General features: G+C 35.9%; 1 protein-coding gene across 1 annotated transcript in view; it reads left to right on the top strand.

Annotated features, from left to right (window-relative positions):
• Nucleotides 389-26,096, top strand: part of LOC109822205 — a 45,804-nt gene continuing 20,096 nt past the window's right edge. The window contains exons 1-2 of the mRNA XM_020388375.1: nucleotides 389-418; nucleotides 1,351-1,519. Coding sequence (XP_020243964.1) covers nucleotides 1,363-1,519 — 157 coding nt within the window. The 5' untranslated portion in view covers nucleotides 389-418; nucleotides 1,351-1,362. The remainder of the gene's footprint in view (nucleotides 419-1,350; nucleotides 1,520-26,096) is intronic.

The following is a 26,096-nucleotide window of genomic DNA, read 5'->3' on the forward strand; positions in this document are numbered from 1 at the left end:
TTCTTCACGTCGATGTTTACCGCGCGCCTCTTTTTTCTTACATCTGGTAAAATTTTACCGGAATTTTGACGGCTGTGATCGCCGCATGCGCACCGCTTCCGCTAAATTGCGCCTCACTGTTCGGCGGTCCCCACTTTCTCTGGATTTGCCAAAGCACCTCCCGATGCCTCCCACTAAACTGCACGACTACGGTCTTTTTTTCTACTCTTTAACCCCTCACCGTTGTTTGTTAATCCAACGGCTAGGATTCAGTGGCCCCGCCCCTATTAGTCCCTAATGATGTCGTGAACCGAGTGGACCCGACAAATTGGACGGCCCAGATTTTAACTTTGGTCTTGTTTCAGTCTCAGGGGAGATGCGGCTCAGATGACAATATTCTACGGCNGTTAACGTCTACAACGATGTTCCCCTCCGCAAGGTAAGCCCACAGGTAAGAATATCAGAAAACCCCCTTTTAAGTTTACGGCTTATCAGAACACCTCCCTTTAACTTCATTAAAAGTAACAGCATCAGCCACTATTTTTCACGTTGGTGGCTTAAATAACGTAGATGAATGTTTTTTTTTCCGGTGAAAATTGTGATTCACACTCTTTGATTTTTGGGGTTCAAGTGAAAATTGTGATTCACACTTTTTGGTTGGGGGTGGGGGGCTCTGATGAAGGGGTTTTTGATAACCTCTAAACTTGACTGGTGTTTTCTGATATTTTGAAAGTTATGATGGGAGTTTATGTGGTTGCTCATCTAAAGTTAGGTTGGTTTTCGGACGTTTAGCCTACTTTTGGATCCATTCACTTCTGATTTTGAACCCAAAACAATCTAAAGCTGATTTTTTTTTATAAATTTAGTTTCTGGGTCAGCTCTTATCATGATGTTTAAAGTCTTACGTTTCTTGCTATATTTGGTGCATCACTGACTATATTTGAATTTGATATGACATAGTTGGGTATAAAAGTAATTCAACATGTACTTTGCGTTTAAAATGACTTTGAAAGTTGAAGGGTTTAAAAATAGAGTCAGCATAAAAATATGGGTCTATGAATGAATCCCTTTTTTGTGTTAATTGCACCTTACTGTCATGCTTTGCGATTTCTTACTCTTGCAGTTTGATTTTGGTAGATAAACCCCGTAAGTGAAATGTGGCTCATTTACTCTTGGAAGAAGAGTTTTTATTTTTTTGGGAAATAGACTCTCTCAGGGTAAAAGAAAAATTTGCTCAGGATATATTTGCCAAAGTAAAACTAGAGGGGTAATAGGTTTCAAAATGCGACACCATAGAGGACCTATCACAATTAATTCTTTTTTTTTTCCCCGGCCGCGTGTGACCCACAATGCTTTATCCACTTGTCTCAGGCCCGAACAATTATGCAACTAGCCGCAATACCTATGGATCTCAATGAACCACCACCGACTGATCCACTTGATCCGCACGTGGCAGTTCATTCTTGTATTGATCTAGTCAATGTGAGACCAGAGGTGACTCGCATGCCTGAAGGCGAGGATAATCTTGGAGGATACACAGGTAAGCACTTGTCTTCGTTTTAGCATGAAAGTTGCATGTTTTTGGGTCTCTGTTAACCAGAATATACATCATTAGTAAGATATAGCTTGTTTGACATTTTGCTGTGAGGACCTTATAGTATTCTCTTAATTCGTTTTAAGGCTGAAATTTTGCCAGAACCATAGTAAGTTGTGAAGTATTAGGAAAATCACATGTTAGCGATGTAGAAGATACAGACCTTGACCTACGCTGTAATTCTAGATATACATTGGTCATGCAACATAAGATGTGGAAGCGAGATATCATGCATAACTTTATCTAACATCTGTCAATTGCAACTAACATCTGTCAATTGCAACTACTTGTTGATACTTAATGTCAATCTTCAACATAATGATGATGACACATATGTCTCCGTGACCATCTCCTCATTAATCACGATACTTGATTGAACTTCATCATCTCAAAAAGAAATCGATGATACAGGAAAACAATTAGTTCATGACGCACACAATTGCATATAGAAAGAGCTTATTCATAGCTCCAAAAAAACCCTTTTTCTATATGCTGCAACATGGGTGTTATTTGGATGTAAGTTCATGGGTCACAAGAGTATCGTCTATTGGACTAAAGACTTGGTCCTTAAAGAAAGAGCTCTAATTTATTAGGCAAACATCCGATCAAATCCTGATTTGGACTCGGTGTAACCCTCTCAAAACCCGAGCGCTAGTTGGGTTAATGTTGATCGACGAAACAGTCCACTCAAGCTCAGGCTAGACCGCTCAAGCCACACAGGTTCAATGCCTAGACCTACTTGGACAAGGGTTGGATCAAACAATATATAAATCAAAAGAAAAAGTGAATAAATAAATAAACTTGTGGAGTATCGCCCATATACTTAGGAGTTAGATAACATGTACAAAGAAATGAAGTTGATAACTTCCTCCTACAAGCCTAATGAAGTTGATAACTTCCTCCTACAAGCCTTAGGATTGGATTGTTTTCTTTTTTGTTGTTTTTTTCTACAAAAGAAAACATGTTAAAAATGGTTAAATAGCTCAGGATTTAAAGAGGAGTATGAGGGTTTTCATGAGTGTTATAACCTAATGATGCAGAACGGAGTTGATGATGAATATTGCTATGGTGAAATTTGCTGGAATATGCCCTCGAACATCCAATACATTTTATGTAATATTTTTAAATATTAATAAAGATTTTATTGTTGCACATATAAGTTGGGTATCATTTCTATAATTGTCATAGTATCTTTAGAAATTGTTTTGTTAGATCATGCACTGTAATGGTCACTTGCTTGGAGATATGATTTAACTTAGAGATTTCTTAAACTCATGCTCAACCTATAACTAGTACATGATAAATTTGTTATAACATGTTATTATGCATGACACCGACATATGAGAGGTAGTAGTGAGTCTCAATAATTGTGAATGGGGATTCTTCGGGTTTATGTCATAAACACACATTGTGATGTGTATAGCACTAGACCGCATTTGGATTCCATAGGACGAGTCACCTAGGAGATGAAGAATTCAAATTGTTACATGGTTCATTTGACTTGATATTGACATTTCTAATTTGCTAATTTAGTATGCTTTGATGTGATGGTTTAGCTTGTTTAGCAAGCGTTACACAACCTGAAACATTAGGCTATTAAATTCCATTTAGAGAAATAATTGATATCTACATAGGATCTAATATGTTCATTATGATGAGTTAATTTATTATGCATTCCCATGAAGTTATTAAATTCCTGTTGGTAGGTGGTTTTAAAAAATATTTTTAAATTTTATTTTTTTTAAATAAAATATTTTGATGTTTTAAAAGAATTTTTTATTATGTTCACGGGAATTGTAATTTAAACATGAGCAAATAGGTGAATTGTCCTGCTTAAAAGAGTTGCTTAAAATAAATAATACTGGAGGGGACTAAATATAAGATATCATTTATAAATAATTAATCCATATTATAGAATATCTTTTTTATGAATAGTTGGTTGGATAGAGATTTGACTGTTAAATTAAAATTATTAGTTTGATTAATAGTTGGTTCTCGATATGAGATCTATCCTTAATTGTTATGGAAAGAATATAATTGTAATACAATTCTATTTCTCTTCTTAATTGGTCTTATTAATGTCATTAGAAGAGTTATAATTGCAATACAATTCTATTTCTATCCTTAATTGTTATGGAGAGAATATTCTCTTTTTAATATTATGGAAAGAGTTTTGAACAATTAAGAATTGTTCAAAATAAAAATCTGTAAGGTAAGTCTAAGCCTATAAATAAGCTTCATAAGTAACTTATGAAGGGTAGAGAATAATAGAAGAGAAATAAAAAATTGAGAACTTATCTCTCAGTATTGTTCTTCTTCGGTGACTGGTGGATTTTAATCAGATGTTTTTTCTCCTGAGAAAATTGGCTGCCAGGCGGTAAGGACGGCCTCACACCCGCTGTGGAAATCGACCGTCGACTGTGAACGACGGCGGCCGCCCAAGCCCTCCAGCAAAAACCCTAGACTAATACCCTAGTTCATGAATTGAAGGAGAAATAATCTAATGAGTTTTGAACCCAAATCCTATAAGAAATAGGATAAGAGCTAATGAGTATTGACTTGCTTTCATATAACCCGAAACCCATTTCTAATTTGCATAGATCTATCGGGTTTGGACCCGAACCCATTTATGACCCGTACCCGACCCAAGTTCAAATTTGATTTTGAACTTAATTATGTAAAATGGGTCTAACCCGTAAACAAGACCTGAACCCGAACCCTATTAGATTTGAATTTTATAGTAGAATTAATCGAAGACCCCCTAATTGACTCAGAAATTATTCTGAAGTCCATCAGGATCTCAAATACGCTATAAAATTAGTTATAGCTCTTTGATTGACCTAGAAATGTCTGCCAATATTGATAAATTGTTGTAGAATTAGTTACAGATCCTGATTGATCCAAAAATTATTCTGGAGTTCACTGGTTTATTAAATTTGTTGTAAAATTAGTTTCAGCCCGCTCACTGATCCAGAAATTATTCTATAGGCCATCTGTTAAAGATTAATTTCTGATTAGTCCCTAACAGTTGAAGAATTTTTTGGAAGCCCATATGCTTATATAATTTATTTTCTTTTGTTAAAAAGATTATTTAACTCTTGTTGAGTTAAAAATTGATAGTGTATCATGTGTATTTATCAAATACTTGTTTAAGTTATGCATGTGATATGGTTGTATTGTTTTTAAATTAGTTAATTTCAATTCATGTGATTAAAGGATTACATGGAAAATTACTGCTAGGTCGAGAATATGTTATGAAAATTTTATTAAATATAAACAATTTAGAATTTATAAGAAATTGACTGATTATTAAATTCACAAATTTTGTTGTGTTCTTACAATTATGATAAATAATAAAAGTTGTATAGAAGTGTAGATAGATTATTATTTAAAGAAATAAAAATCTAAAGGTCTTTTACTGTAGAGATATAATTCAGATAATAGCTTTAACTTATCTGAAGCCAGACATGATAGGATTTGTTAAAACTCATTATCTAGTTATATCTCGCATAAGGAAGTTAAATATTTTATGTATAATGGATCACTTAGCTACAATAGGAGGTGCAACCTGTAAATGATTGAATTGGTGGGTACACACCTCATTAATGTTTTAGGTGCTCACAATAATAGTGGAGTTAACTCTTACATTAAACACTAAAATTAAAGAAAAGTCATTTATTTGTAATGATTGAATAGATGATTCTACCTTATTTATTTATATTCTTTCCTGATAGTCTAAAAATGTATAAATAAGCTTGGATTTTTTGTTCACATTTAAATAAATAAGAGAAATGTTAAATGTGAAGTCATTACTTAAAATATCCCTAGTAATAATTATGCAATAATAAAATAATAATTTGGGATATTTGTGTTATCATATTCTGCTTATACATGATGACTAAAGTTATCATTTTGATATGTTATTGAATGATTATAAATTAAATAGCCCTAACTATTGGATTGGAAAAGAAATCTATTTAATATCTTTATAGCTGAAAATAACCTAAGATTGTCAAATGGACATATCCGCTAAACTAGATATAATTGGTGACAGGGATCATCGGTCATGACTCTACTCAAAGATAATAATAGTAAAGGAGTATTCATAAGATGAGCACATATATATATTTTCATAAGATGATTTGATACATATATTGACAAATTAGATTTCTTAGAAGTTGAGATCAAGATCAAACGTTGATATGATTTTTACTTCTCAATTTCCATTCCTTGTTCAGTATAAAGTGAATATTTTAGAATTCAAGATCTCACTATTATTATACTAAAGCTGAACAATTTGTTGTGAAAGGAAAAAGAATATTATGAAGCAAGTTAAAACCATAGTGATGAATATCGAACTGGGTTGTCCACTATTAAGAAAAGAAAGTTTTTCTAAGAGAGAAATTTGAAAAGGAAAATAAATTTTTGAACATAAAGCGGGAATTTAAATAATGAAAGTTATTAGAAAAAGAAATTGTAAATGTTGCATCACATCACTTAAGAAAAAAATATCTTTTAAAGATAGATCACCTCATTATTTAGTAGAGGTTAATAATGTTAGTGATTCTTTATATATGATGTATTGATTCTAGTTCATCTTCACATTCTTACAAATTGTTGTAAGAGTATAACAAATGCATAAATATGAAGATAGAAAGATTAACTTTGACAATAGAAATAAAAACCTAGTTTCAGCATTGTAAATGAGAAATTTATTTCTGAATTTGAGTAAATGACATGAAGTGGAACTTAAAGATTATCTTAATGTTTCTTGAAGTTAGAGGAAATTTGAATTCTATTTTCTAAACTTTATAGCCGTGATTGTCTATTTTATTGTAAAATAAAACCTCTATTAAAGTTTGAAAATTTCTTTGTTCATCATTATGAAATTAAAACCGTTTATATTTCATAATTATTGCCCTTAACTCTTATGTAATGTTATTGGAATTGATAAATCACTTAAATATAGATTGGATTAAGGTAATTCAACTTATCTTTGGCACACAATGTTAGGTCATGCTAATGTTGATAAGATCAACAAGTTGATAAAGGATAGTCATTTGAATTTTCTAAAAGTATAATATTTCTTAACTTGTGAACATTGTCTTAGAGGTAAGATGACTAAACAACTATTTTTCAAGAAAACGTGCTAGAGCTAAGTGTACGCATAACTTTATACATTCAAATGTATATGGCCCTTTAAATGTAAAAGTAAGAGTTGGATATTCATATTTTATAACAGTCATAGAAGATGCACTTATATACAGTTATATTTACGCATTGCATCATTAATTAGAATATCTTTGAATAGTTCAAAGAATATAGACCTACGTTAAAAAGGAACTTGATAAAAGTATCAAAGTCATTCGATTTGATCGACGTGGCAAGTTCTTATTCTTAGAAGTTTAAAAGATTTATAAACGAAATGGAACTATTAGTACTTGATATCTCCCTATTCATCATACTTAACAATTTTGTCTGAAAGATAAAACTAAACCTTATTTGATATAGTTAAATTTATCCCGAGCATTTACTTATTCCTATTTTCTTATGGGTTATGCATTGGAGACTATTAATTATTTATTATATAGATTCTTACAAAATTTTTTCTCCACTTCATATTAGATGTGGACATATAGAAAATTAAGTGTACAACGCTTAGATATTTGGGGTTGCCAGATTTGTGCTAGAGAATAAAATGTGAGCAAATTGGAATCTAAAATAAATAACAACCTACTGATAGGTTATCCTAAAGAAAATACTAGGTATTATATTGATAATCATAGTATAGTATTCAGACAATAATTGTTATTAAAAAATATGTTATTTTATAAGATCAAATTGTTGATCAAGGATCTATATAACTCTAAAAAAAGTTATTTTTTCAGTGGGAGAATTATTTAATCCAGTGGGAGAAACTAAAAATATAGTTGGAGATTTTATGAATTCAATGAGAGCTTCAAGTGATAAAGTAAATAAAGATTTACTTACTAAATTTATTATTGAATGCACTGATTACTATTAGGAGAGAACATATGCTTTTCATCCATCTGTATAGTATAGTAACATTGTTAAAACGTATTTGATGGAAAGTAACAAAGAGAGTAAAAATCCTAAAACTTATACAAAAGTCATGTTAGACATGATTTTTTTTATAAGTGAGTTAATGTCATATTTGATGACAAATGGTTATTATTATAAGGAAATCTTTTCTCCAATTGTAATACTAACGTTCATAAGTATCAATTTAGCCATTTCAGTATATTATGAATATAAGATATTGATAAATAGATTTTAAAATAATATTCTTAAATGTATATCTTAAAGAAGATATTTACATATAAAGATTGGAGAATTAAGTATGTAAAATTCAAGAAGATAAGATTGATTAATTGAATCAATCAAGTCATGAACTTAAACAAGCTTCAAATAGTTAAAACATTCATTTTGATAAAACGATTAAAGGAAGTAATTTTGATCAAATCCTTAAAAAAGCAAGCTTGTATGTATAAGAAACAATAAAATAATTCCTTTACATTCCTAGCGTTACATGTTGATGGCATACTATTCATTGAGAATGATATTCTAATATCATGAATTAAAGTATTACATTTTAACATTTTATATCTTGGATCTCAAACTCTATAGAGCCAGAGAAAAAGATACATAAAATTATCACAATCTACTTATTGAATAAGAGCCATATAAGGTTCAACCTACAAGATTTCAACAAAAGACCAGGTCTTGTAAGACATGAAATCTCCCTCTTCAAGGAAATGTGTCCTAAATGAGATTGAGCGTTTTAGAAACAGTTAATCTTGTGAGTAGATTTTAATCGAATCCTAATGAGGAATATTGGACTACAATGTAAGTCATATTTCTATATTTGCATAAGACTAAAATTATTGTTTATTTAATGATGTAAAGAACATGAGAATTAAAGGATATACATTTTTATTTCTAATTCAATCCTAATAACAAAGAGTCTATTTTAGATTATATTTATCTCATTAAAATAATAACATAATATGTAGTCATGTGAAACCACTAAAGAAGGAATTGTTGTAAATTTAACCATGATTAATTCAAAGAGAATAATCACAAGAATGCGGAAGCAACTCTGAATCCATAACTATTTGAGCACGGATCTGAATTAGGGTGTGATTTTCTGATCTGAAAGGTTTCTCTTGAATATCTCTTTAGATGAGGATTAAAGAATATAGAATGTAACCTTTAGATTAGGGAACATAACCCCTTTATATAAATTTGTAATTTTCTAATTTAGCCCCTTATAAAATTAGAATAGCAGTCATGTATCTGCACAATTAGCCTATGATTTACTTAAATACCCATTAACCCAAATTACCTGATTGATCACTTTATGCAGGCTAGCTGAAAGATAGCAACACACACTGATTTAATATATGTAGCCACAAATAGATTTAATTAGATTTAAATCCAACAATCTTCCACTTTGGCATTATATGCTTCCTTAAAGTGTGTATAACCTTATGAGCTCAAAAAATTGCTATCACAAATAAGAGTATTTTCAAACAATCTCGTCCATTAACTATATCAATATAGGATCAAAGCGGCATTCGTCATATTTATCGTAACTAAACCCATCAATGGTCACATAACTATATCAATATAGGATCAAAGCGGCATTCGTCATATTTATCGTAACTAAACCCATCAATGGTCACATATACCAATACAATCAAACGACATAGATCATTCGTCATATTTATCGTAACTAAACCCATCAATGGTCACATATACCAATACAATCAAACGACATAGATAAATCATGGATGTGCAGCATGAAAATTACATATAATGTGATCAGTACATGTCTATTTTAACTGGTCGTACCTTAGTGAGGTCAAAACCAAACATAATGTAACAGAGTATATGAACTGAATATTTTATCCTGATCAGATAATACAACCGAACATAAAGCACCAAAATAAAATTACAAACTCCCACTAAATCATAATATCCTCAAATAACATCACACCCATACGAGCAGTGTGCTCATGAAAGACCTTGAGTGACAATCCTTTAGTAAGAGGATCTGCTATCATGGAGTTTGTTCCAATGTGCTCTATGGATATATGTCCATTCTGCACCATTTTTTTTACAATCAGGAACATAATGTCAATATGTTTTGACTTAGTTGAGCTCCTGTTATTATTAGAATACATAATTGCTGATTTATTATCACAAAATAACCTTAGTGGTCTTTCAATATTTATCAAAATACGTAGTCCAGTGATAAAATTTCGCAACCATATTCCATGATTGGATGCCTCATAATAAGCTACAAACTCTAATACCATAGTGGAGGAAGCTACGAACGTTTGTTTGATACTTTTCCATGATCTAGCTCCTGCTAACATATAAATGTAGCCTAATATAGACTTTCTGCTATCTTGGCATCAAGCAAAATCAGAATCAGAGTATCCAATGACCTACAACTGTTCTGATTTTCTGTATATGAGCATATAGTCTTTTGTTTTCTGAGGATACCTCGTAACCCTTTTGATTGCTATCCAATGATCCATATCAGGGTTGCTTAAGTATCTACCTAACATCCTAACAATGTACGTAATATCCGGACGCGTACATACCTGAGCATACATTAGACTTTCTACAACCGAAGCATAAGGAATCTTCTGCATTTCCTAAATTTTAATGTTACTTTTAGGACACTGATTGAGACTGAACTTGTCTCATTTAGCAATAATGGTGTCTCCTGGTCTATAATCTTGCATTCCAGACCTTTTGAGTACTTTATCGATATAGCTCTTTTGTGATAATTCAAGTATACTGCGAGAACGATCTCGATGTATCTGGATTCCTAATATAAAAAAGACATCCCCAAGATCTTTCATTTCAAAATTCTTTGATATAAATCTTTTAGTTTCGTGCAACATGTCTATATCATTAGTGACAAGCAATATATCATCGACATACAAGACCAGAAAAATATATTTACTCCCACTAAACTTGTAATATACACAGTCATCAACAATATTCATCTCAAAACCAAACAAGATAATTATTTGTTAAAACTTGTAATCCCATTGACGAGGAGCTTGCTTGAGTCCATAGATAGATTTCCTTAATTTACAAACTATATTCTTCGAGTCTCCTGACACAAAATTTTCTGGTTACACCATATAAATCATTTCATCAATGTTATCATTGAGAAATACAGTCTTAACATCCATTTGATGTAACTCAAGATCAAAATAAGCAATAAGTGTCATGATTGTTCTAAAAGAGTCTTTCAATAAAACCGGAGAAAAAGTCTATGTATAATCAATACTTTCCTTTTGAGTAAAGCATTTAGCTACAGGACGTGTCTTATACCTCTTCACATTACCACTTGTATCCCGTTTGGTTTTAAAAATCCATTTACAACCAATTAGTTTTGCACCTTCTGGTAATAGGACAAATTCCCAAACCTTATTATCTTGCATAGACTTGTACTCTTCATTCATAGCATCAATCCACTTTTGAGAATTAGAACTTTTTATGGTCTGAAGGAAGTTGAATGGATCATCTTCCATCATTCTATTGTTTCCCTCATGTTCTTGGAGAAATACAATATAATCATTCGGAATAGTATTTCTTCTTTTTCTCGTGGATCTCCTTAATGACATTGGTTCTTGAGGTTATTGAGTTTGTTCTTCTGGAATAGAAAGTTGTTCAACATTGTCATCTTGAGGTTTCAGATTCACTTCTTGATCAATAATATGTATAAGAACCGGAATATTATCAAAAGTGACTGTATGGATTGGGTCTGAAGTCAATTCCTCCTCAAAAGCAATGTCTCTAACCTTATTTCTCTCCCCAAACTCAAAGAATATTGTTGTTTTCGTCTCAAAAATATCCCTAAGTATGGGATTATAAAACTTATAGCCCCTAAAATGTTTAGAATAACCAATAAAGTTGCTGCTATCTATTTTAGAGTCTAATTTTTTTATTTGGCCTGTAAAGCCTTGCCTCAGTTGGACATCCCCAAATGTGTAAGTGTTTTAAACTAGGTTTTTGACCAGTCCAAAGCTCATAAGGTATTTTAACAACTGCTTTACTTGGTACTATGTTCAGAATGTAAGTTGTCTTTAGTGCTTTTTCCCAGAGTGATTCTGATAAAAAAATGAGCAATATACTTCTTAGCATATTCTTAAGAGTCTTATTTCGTCTTCCAGCTACACCATTCATGTTAGTGAACCCGGCATGATGTACTGTAGGACGATACCGTATTCCTCTAAGTATCTAGCAAATGGTCCTGAACGTTGTTCACCTGAACCATCATATCTGTCGTAGTACTCACCACCATGCTGAACGTTGTTCACCTGAACCATCATATCTGTCGTAGTACTCACCACCATGATCAGATCTAACGGTTTTAATTCTTTTGTTGAGTTGATTCTTAACTTCAGCTTTATAGGCTTTGAACATATTTAGAAACTCAGATTTTTCATAAATGAGATATATGTACTCATAACGTGAGTAATCGTCTATAAATGATATAAAATATTGTTGATCATTCTAAGATGCTGTAGGGAATGGCCCACAAATATCCGTATGTATCAATTCTAAGACGTTTGAAGATCTTTTGGCACTTAATCTCTTAACTTTGGTATGTTTTCCCTTGATACATTCGACACATACGTCGAAGTCTGAAAAATCAAGAGAATCTAAAATGCCATTAGACACAAGACGCTCAATTCTACCTTTTGAGATATGACCCAAGCACTTATGTCATAATATCGCCGAATTTTCTTTATTTAATTTACGCTTAGTACCACGTGACCACATGCAAGGATTCATTATAAGAAGTAATTGTATCAAACAAATATAGGTTGTCATAAGTACTCAAGTAACTAGTTCCCACAACATTTAAATTAAAAGATAAACTGAATTGACTATTTCCAAATGAACAATGATAACTTGATTTGTCCAATACAGAAAGAGAAATTAAATTCCGTCTAAAAGACGGTACTACGAAAGTATCTTTTAAGTCCAAATATGAACCAGTTCCTAATAGTAACCTAAAGTGCCTCATTGCTTCCATGTCTACCGATTGTCTGTCACCCACAAAGATGTGCCTTTCAACATTACTCGGCTTTTGGTAGCTCAGACAACACTGCATAGCAACACTTATGTGAGTAGTAGCACTAGAGTCTAACTACCAAGTATTTCTAAGTACTGAAGCTAAATTAACCTCAGAACAGACCAAAGTAAGGAACGTACCCTTCTTAGCACGTCAGACGTGATATTTGGTACAATCCTTCTTTATGTGTTCAGACTTGTTACAGAAGAAACAATCCTGGTCATCCTTATGTTATTTCTTCTGAACAGGACCCTTAGTAGCTTCATTATCATTCTTTCTTTTCTTGTCCTTATCCTTAGAGGCATAAGTCAGATGAGCACTTTCTGTCTTATCTTGCTTCAACCTATCTTCTTATTGCACATAGTATGAAATGAGCTTATTCAGAGTCTATTTATCTTTTTGGTAGTTATAACTGACCTTGAATTGATTGAATTATGCAGAAAGAGATAACAAAACCAGATGCACCAGTAACTCATCACAAAGATCGAGTTTAAGTGCCTTAAGTTTTAAAACAATATGAGACATTTTCATAATGTACTCCCTGATATTTTATTTGCCCTTATACTTCATCGAAATCAAACGAGCTAAGAGCGTATTTGTTTCTACCTTATCATTTTTTATAAAACGCTTCTCAATTTCGATAAGAAAATATTTGGCCTTAGTAATCCCTTCGGATTCTATGCCCCTGAAGGTTTCCGGTATGTCGTGCTTAATGATCATGAGACTCATGTGATTTGAACTCTCTCATTTCTCATACTCCTTCTTTGCATCAGGAGTGTTATCTGCATTGAGAGGTTAGGGTTATTCAGTTCTTAATGCAAGATCTAGATCCATGCAGCAAAGAACAATTAATATGTACTCTTTTTAAACCTTAAAATTAGTCCCATTGAGTATAGGAATTAAATTTATGTTAGCAGAAATTGATGCAGTAGATGCATTAGCTGAAACAAACAAAAGATATTCATATTATTATGTTGTGCGCGGCGGAAGCCAAACAATCAAACTAACTATGTGCTTTGAGAAACCAAACCAAACGAACGCCGAGATAAGGCTAAACAATCCAAATATAACGGCACAAATCCAAACACAATAGTTTAACGTGGTTCGGCAATTGCCTACGTCCATGGGGCAAAAATGGGATAGGGTTTTCACTAATAGAGAAGAAGAGTACAAACTGAGATTACAATACGCTCGAAGGAACAAACATAGGGTTTTCACTAATAGAGAAGAAGAGTACAAACTGAGATTACAATACGCTCGAAGGAACAAACTAACCTCACCACAAAGCTCTCAATTTCTTCAAATAAAACCCTAAACAAATAGCTCAAAAATACCTCTTTTTGTGCTCCAAATATCCCCCAAACAATGCTTAATCAAAGCCCAAACAAAGCCAAAGAAACCCTAAAAAACGTGTTTCTATTTATAACAAAACACAATCCCAAATTAATTGGGATTCTAAAAACGAGTCTGCCACACCCTGGTGTGGCACACACTACACCCATGACAAACAAGACAGATTCTGTCACACCAGGGTGTGGCAGACACCACACCTATGGCAGACAAGGCAGATTTTGTCGCACCCATGGCAGACACCACACCAGGGTGTGGTGGAGCCTGTTTTGCTTATTCTTTACGTTTTTCTCAATTCCTTCGTCGTTTTCACAATTCTCCACCTCGGCGAAGTTTTTTTAAAACTGAGCCGACACCAACCAAAACAAATACCTTACTTGTTGCATCCAGTACGCCACGGCAACGGACTCATGACAACGGACTCCATCCACACAAGTCGAGACCCAAACGGGAGTGCGAACACTCACCCAAATATCGGTATCTACTCATCAAATCGGCTGCATCAAAACTGACTGCCTACGTATCCTCTTGCCCAAGGATTCAAGCCTTCATGTAGTTCACCCAAACGGCCTCCAAAGACCCTCAAACAAATAGAAGAGCACGCAACCCTCCTCCATCATCACAAAATCTACGACTGATAGCACCTCCAATGACCTCAAACTGAAACGATCCAAACACCTCCACCTAAGATGAACCAATGGCCATGTCCAAACTGCGCCTATCAGCTGCACTCAAATCAATCAACACGTCATCTGTATCCAAAACCAAATGATCTCCACGCTGTGTCACCTCAGCTGAAGTCCCAAATAATACAGAATGACCTGGAATATGTGGAGTAAACTCCACCCAATATGGAGTAGCATCACTTGCCACCTGCTGCGATATCCAAACGACCTGATCAATACTCTCTACCTGTCGAGAGTCCAATGTGACATACCTACTCAGAACAAAATCAGAAGCTCCCAAACGATAATCAAACGAGCCTCCGAATCCCAAACGCGCAATCGGATCAAATCTCACATCCTCGATGTGACCAAATGCTGGGTAACCAAATATCCGATGCCGACTAAAATCTGAAGCAGCTTCACCAGATCTAATAACTCCTAATACAGCAGTCGGCGACCTATGCATAAGATGACCTAAATATGTCGAAGCCCGAACTCCAAAACTAATGCTTGACATCAAACGTCGATCCTCCTCCAGAAAGAAACGACCAATCAAAAATATCATCTCATCTCGTCACCCCAACGTTTCCTCTCCAATGAAGTGTCTCAAACTGCCATGAGCTCGGCACAAATACAGTAGGTCCCTCTTGTACCTCCCTCTAAAATCAGAATGAAGTACCTTCACCTTACTGCTAATACACTTCTTTAACTGTTGTTGACTACTAGGACTTCAAAACCAACGGGACTTGGTTGCAACCCACAAATATCTAGTACAATCCCTAACAAAGGAAACCAAAATACCAATTATCTTCTAATGATGAATCCTTAGAAGGCCCCAAAATGCCTAAATGAACACCAAATAGAAGACCTCTCAATCATCGAATAGAAGTGCTAAACTCCACCTAGGTCTCCTTGCTTATACCAACGTGTTCAAAATACTTCAATATGCAGGTTAATGACACTTCTCAATCATCCAATGCACCGTATCAACAATCAAATATCCCAGCCTCAAATCCTTCTATCTCGGCCAACTATCTCAAAGCACCAACAAACGAAGAATAGATCCAAACTGATAAAGGAGAGATTTTTACTTCCAATTGAAACCCTAACAAGAGTCTCCAAACGATCTCACGATCCACCAATAGAAAAAAATCTAACATTTATCTCCAAACGAAGCCTTGAAAAGCCTCTAAAGCGATCTACTCCTCCAAATAGTCCAAGCGCCAACAAACCAATGCGGAAAACAAACAAAGAATAGATCCAAAACTGAGAAAAAAAAGAAACTTTACCAAAAAGATCCCACCTTTCTCACCAACTGAAACCCTAGACGAGCTTCCCAAATCGATCTACTTCTCCAACCAAGACAAAACCCTAGATCTGAAATCCGGAGCTCTGATACCAATTATTGTGCGCGGTGGAAGCCAAACAATCAAACCAACTATGTGCTTTGAGAAACCAAACCAAACGAACGCCGAGAGAAGGCTAAACAATCCAAATATAACGGCACAAATCCAAACACAATAGTTTAACGTGGTTCGGTAATTGTCTACGTCCATGTGACAAGAAGGGGATAGGGTTTTCACTAATAGAGAAGAAGAGTACAAACTGAGATTACAATACGCTCTAAGGAACAAACTAACCTCACCACAAAGCTCTCAATCTCTCCAAATAAAACTCTAAACAAATAGCTCAAAAATACCTCTTTTTCTGCTCCAAATATCCCCCAAACAATGCTTAATCAAAGCCCAAACAAAGCCAAAGAAACCCTAAAAAACGTGTTTCTATTTATAACAAAACACAATCCCAAACTGATTGGGGTTCTAAAAACAAGTCTGCCACACCCTGGTGTGGCACACACCACACCCATGGCAAACAAGACAGATTCTGCCACACCAGGGTGTGGCAGACACCACACCCATGGCAGACAGGACAGATTCTGCCACACCCATGGCAGACACCACACCAGGGTGTGATGGAGCCTGTTTTACTTAATCTTCACGTTTTTCTCAATTCCTTCGCCGTTTTCACATATTAATCATAATTAGTAATCAATAAAATTCAAATAATGACAAACTCCATCTCAAGATATCTAGTACAACGTTAATATCAAGTCTTTTGACAGTAATATTAATTATAAGTGATATCTTATTGCAATGATCAAACACTGACAATAACTCATGTCAAATAATAAAACTATCTTTGGATCGATTCATTATCCACATGTATACCTTGTAATTATCACATGTTTATCATCGCGGATGTGTATGCAGTCTAAATAAATATTAACTTACTTTTGGGCCGATTAAATATTTACACGAAAACATACACACAACCATCTAACATTCTTCATGAAGAATCTACATAAGAGAGGCTATTTTGACAACATCTTGTTTCAATTAATCATTTAGAATGAGAGATAACCTTAATACCTTAGTGTCATATTATTTGAATTAAAAATTGATTAACTCCCAATTTAATTCAAATTAAATAATTTAATTTAAATTAAGCCAAAATCTAAACCTAATTACTTTTCCTTATTAATTAGGCATAGAGAGGCCAATAGTTAAAGGCCTACAACTTTTAAAAATTATTTGATAAATCAAATAATTCATACGCTAATCACATGCCCAAATGCTTAATAACTTTCTCAAGTTAATTGTTTAAACAAGGCCCAATGTTTAAACAAGGCCCAAATGCTTTGGTTTGTGCCCTAACTTGAACGAGTTCTCAAAGAAGCTCGTTATCACTGTAGTTCCTCCTCTTTCACCTAACGGAAAAGAAAAGAACGCTAGAGAACGAACGCGAGGTTCGTTTTCGAACGAACGCGAGGTTCGTTTGAATTGAGCACGAGGCTTGCCTGAGAACGAACGCGTGGTTCGACTTGAGAACGAACACGGGGTTCGACTTGAGAAAAAACGTGGTGTTTGTTTGGATCGAGCACGATGCTCGCTTGAGAATGAACGCAGGGTTCGACTTGAGAACAAACGCGGGGTTCGACTTGAGAACGAACACAGGGTTCGTTTGGATCGAGCACGAGGCTCGCCTGAGAATGAACGTATGGTTCGACTTGAGAATGAACGCGGGGTTCGTTTGGATTGAACCGAAGTTCGCTAAAGCTTTCAAGCCCTGAAGCTCGCCTAAAATTGAGGTAATCTCCTCCTTAATTTCCGCACATTTTCACGCACGATCTTTTCCCACCCCTTAGGGTTTCGAAAGTTAACCGTCGCCGCCACCGCTTAAGCTCTCACACCTTAGGGTTTCGAAACCCTAGAACTTCCTGATGCTGCCGCCGCTGCTTCTTTTGACAGCGGGGCCGCCAGCGAACATCGCCGACGAGGAGTTAAGTGAACGATGGCTGAATCTAAATTTCTTTTGCTGTCAATTATGAACTTGATTGCACACAATTTTGATCAATGAGTTTATCCTTAATTCATGAATTGATGATTTCTTCACAATCTGGATTAAGAGTTTGATCCAGATTCAACAGCCGAAAGAGAAAATCAAACAAAAAAATATGAACTTTTTTACTGTTCATGTGTGCTACAGTTCCAAAGCAAATAGAAAAAAATTAAAAATTTCATGCTACATATCATATTTGCATAGATCCAAACATGCAAAAGATCTTAATAAAGCCAAATTAAGATCAAAACCCCCAAATTCTTAATCTTAAACATAAATCTCAAGGAATTAAACATGGTCTGCTCTGATACCACTTGTTGTAAATTTAACCATGATTAATTCAAAGAGAATAATCACAAGAATGCGGAAGCAATACCTGAATCCAAAACTATTTGAGCGCGGATCTGAATTAGGGTTTGATCTTCTAATCTGAAAAGTTTTTTTTTTGAATATCTCTTTAGATGTGGATTAGAGAATATAGAACATAACCTTTAGATTAGGGATCATAAATATAGATTTATAATTTTCTAATTTAGCTCCTCATAAAATTAGAATTACAGTCATGTATCTGCATAATTAGCCCATGATTTACTTAAATACTCATTAACCCAAATTACCTGATTGATCACTTTATGTAGGTCAGCTAAAAGATAGCAACACACACTGATTTTATTTATGTGCCCACAAATAGATTTAATTAGATTTAAATCCAATAGGAATATGAATAAATGAATTTTTCTATAAGCATAATATTATTCCTTATAATGTATTTCTTTCTCACTATTATTTGATAGTAGTGGAGCCGTTGCGAAAAGCTTAGAAAGAAATATTATCTTGTTAAATGTTAACAGGAATAAACATATGGTGTTTTAAAAGATGTCTAAGCAGATAACATTTAATATCCTTATTCAAAACTATTGTGATAAAATGCTTTTAACAAATGGGAGTTAGGATAATATCTGATTGGATGTTAGGGCAAATATGAGATTGCTGAAATATACCCTCGAACATCCAATACATTTTATGTGCTATTTTTAAATATTAATAAAGATTTTATTGTTGCACATATAATTTGGGTATTATTTTTATAATTGTTATAGTATCTTTAAAATTATTTTGCTAGATCATACACTGTGATGGTCACTTGCTTAGAGATATGATTTAATTTAGAAATTTCTTAAACTCGTGCTTAACCTATAACTAGTACATGATAACTTTGTTATAGCAGGTTATTATGTACGACACCGACATGTGAGATGTGTTGGTGGATCTCAACCATCGGGTGGGGATTTGATGTGCGTAGTAGTAGACCGCATTTAGATTCTCTAGGACGAGTCATCTAGGGGATGGAGAATTCAAATTATTACATAATCACTTTGACTTGATATTATCATTTCTAATTTGATAATTTAGTATGCTTTGATGTTATGGTTAAGCTTGTTTAGCAAACATTTCAAAACTTGAAATGTTGGGTTGCTAAATTTTATTTGGTGAAATGATGGATATCTAGATAGGATCTAGTATGCTCATTATGATGAGTTAATTTATTATGCATTCCCATAAAGTTATCAAATTCCTACTGGCAGATGGTTATAAAAAATATTTTTCAAAATTTATTTTATTACAAAAATAAAATATTTTGATGTTTCAAAAGAATTTTTTATTTATATTCATGAGAAGTGCAATTTAGGTATGAGCAAATAGGTGAATTGTCTTGTTCAAAAAGAGTTTCCTAAAATAAATAATACTGGAGGGGACTGAATGCAAGATATTATTTATAAATAATTAATTTCATATTATAAAAGAGCTTTTATGAACAGTTGGTCGGATAGAGATTTGATTGTTAAATTAAAATTATTATTTTGACTAATAATTGGTTCTCGATACGGAACCCAATTGGTCTCACTAATGTCATTAAAAGAGTTATACGCACAATACAATTCTATTTCTATCATTAATTGTTATGGAAAGAGTTTTGAACAATTAAGAATTGTTTAAAATAAAAATCTATAAGGCAAGTCTAATCCTATATATGAGGTTCATATATAGTCTTATGAGGAGTAGAGAATAACAGAATAGAAATAGAAAATTGAGAACTTATCTCTCGGTATTGTTTCTCTTTGGTAACGCGTGTATTTCAATTGGAGGCTTTTTCTCTTGAGGAAGTTTTGAAATTTTCAGATAGATCCTGGGAGATGGATTTTTTCAAGTAGATCTTAGGAGATTGATTTTGATAGATAGGAAAGCGTTCCAGTTATTATTCTAATTTTGATTAATTTTTATTAATAGACACGATATGCAAATTCCGTTGCGTTGTATATCATATTTCCAACAAAAGTACCGTGAGCAGTACTTTTTTATCTTTTTAAAAAAAATTAAAAAAAGTAAGATAAAAAAGGATAAATTAGGATAGACCGGATTTACTCACAGCATCTAACATTTGAAAACAATAGAAAATGTCAGTTTCACACATGGACACCTAATAAAAAAACATGACTTCACGCTTAATAAAGAAAACATGACTTCACACCTATGGAATCGCTCCAAAATAATATTTTAAAACTCATAACTTTTATTCATATCGATTCTCCATCTCTAAAATGAAAAACTGCAATACTTTTATTCATATCGATTCTCCATGTAACAGTCTTGAATCTCATGAATTTTCCACTTTGGATCCACGGACCTAACCCTGCTCCCTATTTATAATGAATGTGATGTGAGTGGAATATGAACTACCAAATAATTAATGACCGATGCACAAATCTTAAAAGCAAATCTAGTGTCAAATGATATTCAATTAAACAGTAAACTTAGTATGGTAACTAAAAGAAAAAAAAAATTTTTGGCTGCTTCAAACTGGTTTGAGTCATCATGTGCACGGAATGGACTATCACTAATGATTCCTTTCCTTTTTTCCCCAATAGAAGTTAACTAAATTTGCAGTTGACCTTTGGTCTGTTTGAGATAGTTATGCAAATTTAGGTGGCGGCTCCAGAAAAGACTGTTCTCCCAGCGAAGGACTTTTATGTGGTTATATTGGCACAAGTAATGACTAATGAGAGAAGCAGAATAAGTTTCCTTTTGAAACCCCAGAAACCATCACGAGTTGTTCAAACCTATCCACCGTTTTGTTGGTCCACCACAAACTAATCCACATTTATGAGGACGTAATGGTACCTCAGATAGATGAGGCTAGCTGAGCTCGTGATTCCATAGCATTATGATTGAATGATGAAATGTTCTGCCATTTTCAGAAACAAGCAATCTGAATTGGCCATGGACCAACGAGACAACTGTCTCACTGGTTGATATGATTTGACTTGTTCTAGAAAATATATTTTTCAGATTTGTGACCCAATTATTTTCTGTCTTCTTGTTGTGCGGCATCTTTCCCAAGTGGCAAACATTATTGCAAATTTATCCTCATAGTTTAGATCCGACTTATATTGCATGTTTTATTTGATTTTCCATTATCATACTCCCGATTTAACTTGACAAAATACACGACACAAGTGAGGAAAATCACAAAATGCTTAGAAGTGAATAGCCTGAAATATATTCTCAAATAATATGCTGGTGATTAAACCTGAATTTCAGCTAGCTAAGGCACTCCATGACAGTGCGTTTTATTTTTTCCCCCTTAACTCTATCAGATTTACATCTAATTTTCAGTTATTCACTTTTCCTTCAAAAGCTATTCTGTTTTGTATTCTTGGTAAATTATTTCACTCATCTCCCTTAAGCCCTTTAGCTTACAGGTTAGTTCATTATGTCCAGATAGTTCAGAGTTCATATTTTATTCTGACTTATTCAGAATATGATTATTATGGCAGAAGATGGCCAGACTGTCTCATCAGACATCTCATTTAATACGCTAGTTCATGGCATCTAGATCTAGCTAAGCAAATGTCTCCAAGAGTAATGCATTTCTTGCTACAGTCTTTTTTAGCTGTGGGTGCTCATTTTGCAGGTGGCAGACACAGAGGATTAATTATAATGTAGAATGCTATTTCATTTTAGTTTAATGAATATGGTAGATCCCTCTCACGTCTCTTCTGTTAGTCTAAGTGTGTAGACCCGAAGCTGCAATCGAAAAGATGAAGAAAACAGTCAGAAGACTGTGCGGTCGACCGCAGTGGCAGATCCGGTCGACCGCGTGCACTGCAGGAACAGATTTTTCTCTGGCCGGTCGACCGGCCTTGGCATGGCGGTCGACCGCGAATCGCCCAGACAGTTTCCTAAACTGTTTGGGACTCTGTTTTGTTTCAGGATTCTATAAATACCCAAACGTTTTTAGGGTTTGTAGGACATAAAAAAAGAGAGCTTTTTGGCTGCAAAGAGAGAGAGAATCTCAAAGAGATTTACCCCTTGTTTGAGAGCTTGTATTTTCTTCTTCAATTAATAAAAAGATTGTGTGGTGTGGCTCCCGAGGACGTAGGCATGTTGCCGAACCTCGTTAAATCCGTGTGTTCATCTCCCTTACTGTTTTTTGCAAGTTAGATCTTTAGAGGAAAGCAAATCAAAGATTGAGAAGTTCGACGGATCGGATTTCGCCTACTGGAAGTCGCAGATGGAGGACTATCTGTACCAGAAGGACTTGTATCGCCCGCTTCTGGGCAAGGAAAAGGGAAAGAAGACGACGGAGTCAGATGGTGATTGGGAGGTACTGGATAGGAAGGCTCTAGGGCAAATCCGGTTGTCGCTCGCCAAATCAGTAGCCCACAATATTCTGAAGGAGAAGACGACGGTGGGGCTTATGGAAGCGCTCGCGAAGATGTACGAGCAACCGTCGGCAGCAAACAAGGTGCATCTAGTCAAAACTCTTTTCAACCTCAAGATGGCAGAAGGACGGTCCTTCACGATGCACCTCAGCGAGTTCAACACGATTGTTGATCAACTTATCTCCGTGGACATCACGTTCGATGACGAAGTGCAGGCCCTTCTACTACTATCGCAGTTGCCGGATAGTTGGGCAGGTTGTGTGACGGCAATTAGCAACTCGGCGGGGAAAGAGAAGTTGAAGCTGAATGAGGTTGTTAGCATGATTCTATCCGAGGAGGTTAGAAGGAAATCGTCCGAATCAGAAGGTTCAGGTTCAGCCCTAAGTTTCGAGCAGAGAGGCAGAAGCCAGAAGAAAGGGAACCAGAACAGGAATCGGTCGAAATCAGCGAAGAAGAGGCCGAACTCAAAGGTTAGGTCTATCAAAGGGAAGTGTTGGAACTGCGGCCAGGAGGGTCATATGTCTTCGGTCTGTAAAGCACCAAAGAAGGATGCGGGTGAGCAGGAGGCTCATATCGTGCAGGATGCCTTGATCCTTGCTATGGATATCGATTCTGATTCTTGGGTCATCGACTCAGGAGCCTCTTTCCACGTCACTGCTAATAGGAGACTACTTCAGAACTATGTAGCAGAGGACTTTGGTAAAGTATACTTGGGGGATAATGAACCTTGCAATATTGTTGGAAAGGGCGATGTTCAGATACAGATGAAGGGCTCCAAGTGGAACTTGAAGAACGTGAGACACGTGCCGAAGCTGAAGAGGAATCTTGTTTCGGTGGAACAACTTGGAGCAGAAGGCTACGTTTCGACATTCACCGGGGATTCGTGGAGGATCTCCAACGGTACGATGGTTGTTGCCCGAGGCAACAAAACGGGAACTCTCTACCTCACTTCACATGCGAGTGACACCCTCGCAATTGCAGCTGGCAAGGAGAGTACAGATCTGTGGCACAATAGGCTGGGGCACATGAGCGAGAAAGGGATGAAAATTCTACATTCACAAGGAAAGCTAACCGGGATCGACACCGTGGAAGTCGGGGTTTGTGAAGACTGCATCTTTGGGAAGCAGAAGAGGGTTAGTTTCCAGAAGGGTGGAAGGCCACCTAAGGCTCAGAAGCTAGAGTTGATTCATACAGATGTATGGGGCCCAGCCAGTGTGTCTTCTTTTGGCGGTTCGAGATACTACGTCACCTTCATCGACGATCACTCGAGAAAGGTGTGGGTTTACTTCATGAAGCACAAGTCAGAGGTGTTCGAGATCTTCAAGAAGTGGAAGGCCATGGTCGAGAACGAGACAGATCTGAAGGTGAAGTGCTTGAGATCAGATAATGGTGGAGAATACGAGCTGGAGGAGTTCAAGAGGTTCTGTGCTACGAATGGGATTCGCTTAGAGAGGACTACTCCAGGGACGCCGCAGCAGAACGGCATTGCAGAGAGGATGAACAGGACCTTGACAGAGCGTGCGCGGAGCATGCGATTACATGCAGGTCTGCCTAAGACATTTTGGGCGGATGCGGTACATACGGCAGCATACCTTATTAATCACGGGCCATCAGTTCCATTAGATTTTGGGATTCCAGAGGAGGTTTGGAGTGGAAAGAAGATAAATCTCTCACACTTGCGGGTATTTGGTTGCGTGGCTTATGTTCATATCAGTGACCATGTCAGGGACAAGCTAGAAGCTAAGTCACAGAAGTGCACATTCATTGGATACGGCATTGATGAGTTCGGGTATCGCCTTTGGGATGAGAAGAACAGGAAGATCATCAGGAGCCGGGATGTGATATTCAATGAGGAGGTGATGTACAAGGACAGGGACAATGCCAAGGATAGCCAAAGCAGTGGGAGCAGCACTACGGATACAGGTGGATCCGAGTACATGGATATAGAGGAACTTCCAGATAGGGGTGATGATGTTTGTTCTGAAGCAGCACTACGGATACAGGTGGATCCGAGTACATGGATTTGGAGGAACTTCCAGATGGGGGCGACGATGTCAGTTCTGACCGTAGAACGAAGGAGATTACAGGTGCAGGAGCTACTACCCAGGGCGTGGAGCCTAGGAGGTCATCTAGGGTACCCAAACCAAATCCCAAATACCTCTCGTCACTTGATTATCTACTCTTAACAGATAGCGGAGAGCCGGAGTGTTATGAAGAGGCAGTGCAAGTGAGTGAATCTCAGCAGTGGGAGCATGCGATGCAGGAGGAGATGGATTCTCTACTCACTAATGAGACATGGGAGTTAGCCCAGCTACCTGCGCAGAAGAAAGCCTTGCACAATAAATGGGTCTACCGGGTCAAGCAGGAGAGTGATGGAAGCAAGAGATTCAAGGCCAGATTAGTAGTGAAAGGGTTTCAACAGCGGGAAGGAGTGGACTACACGGAGATATTTTCCCCTGTTGTGAAACTCACAACCATCAGAGTGGTGTTGAGTTTGGTAGCTGCAGAAGACCTCTTCCTTGAGCAGTTAGATGTGAAGACTGCCTTTCTTCATGGTGACTTGGATGAAGAAATCTACATGAAGCAGCCTGTTGGCTTCATTGAAGAAGGAAAGGAAGAGATGGTGTGCAAGCTCAAGAAGAGCTTATATGGTTTGAAACAGGCTCCGAGACAGTGGTATAAGAAGTTTGATAACTTCATGCAGAACAATGGCTACAGAAGATGCAATTCGGATCATTGCTGTTATTTCAAAAGGTTCGAGTCCAGCTTCATTATTTTGTTATTATATGTTGATGACATGTTGGTAGCAGGACCGTGTTTAGAAGAGATAAACAGTTTGAAGAGGCAGCTAGCAAAGGAATTTGCAATGAAGGATCTGGGTGCAGCGAAGCAGATTCTAGGGATGCGAATCAGTAGGGATGAAGCTGAAGGGACATTGAGTTTGAGCCAAGCTGAATACATTGAGAAGGTACTTCAGAGGTTCAACATGCAGAATGCTAAAGTTGTTAGCACACCCCTTGGAAGTCAGTTCAAGTTATCTGAGGAGCAATCGCCTAAGACAGATGCAGATAGAGAGCATATGAGCAGGGTGCCATATTCTTCAGCCATTGGGAGTCTCATGTACGCGATGGTTTGCACGAGGCCGGACATCGCCCATGCAGTGGGAGTTGTGAGCAGATTTGCAAGCAATCCAGGAAAGCAGCATTGGGAGGCCGTAAAGTGGATAATGCGGTACTTGAGGGGAACAACGAACAAGC

This window comes from Asparagus officinalis, chromosome 8 (genome assembly GCF_001876935.1).
Source record: "Asparagus officinalis chromosome 8, Aspof.V1, whole genome shotgun sequence".
In the NCBI taxonomy this organism is placed as follows: Eukaryota; Viridiplantae; Streptophyta; class Magnoliopsida; order Asparagales; family Asparagaceae; genus Asparagus; species Asparagus officinalis.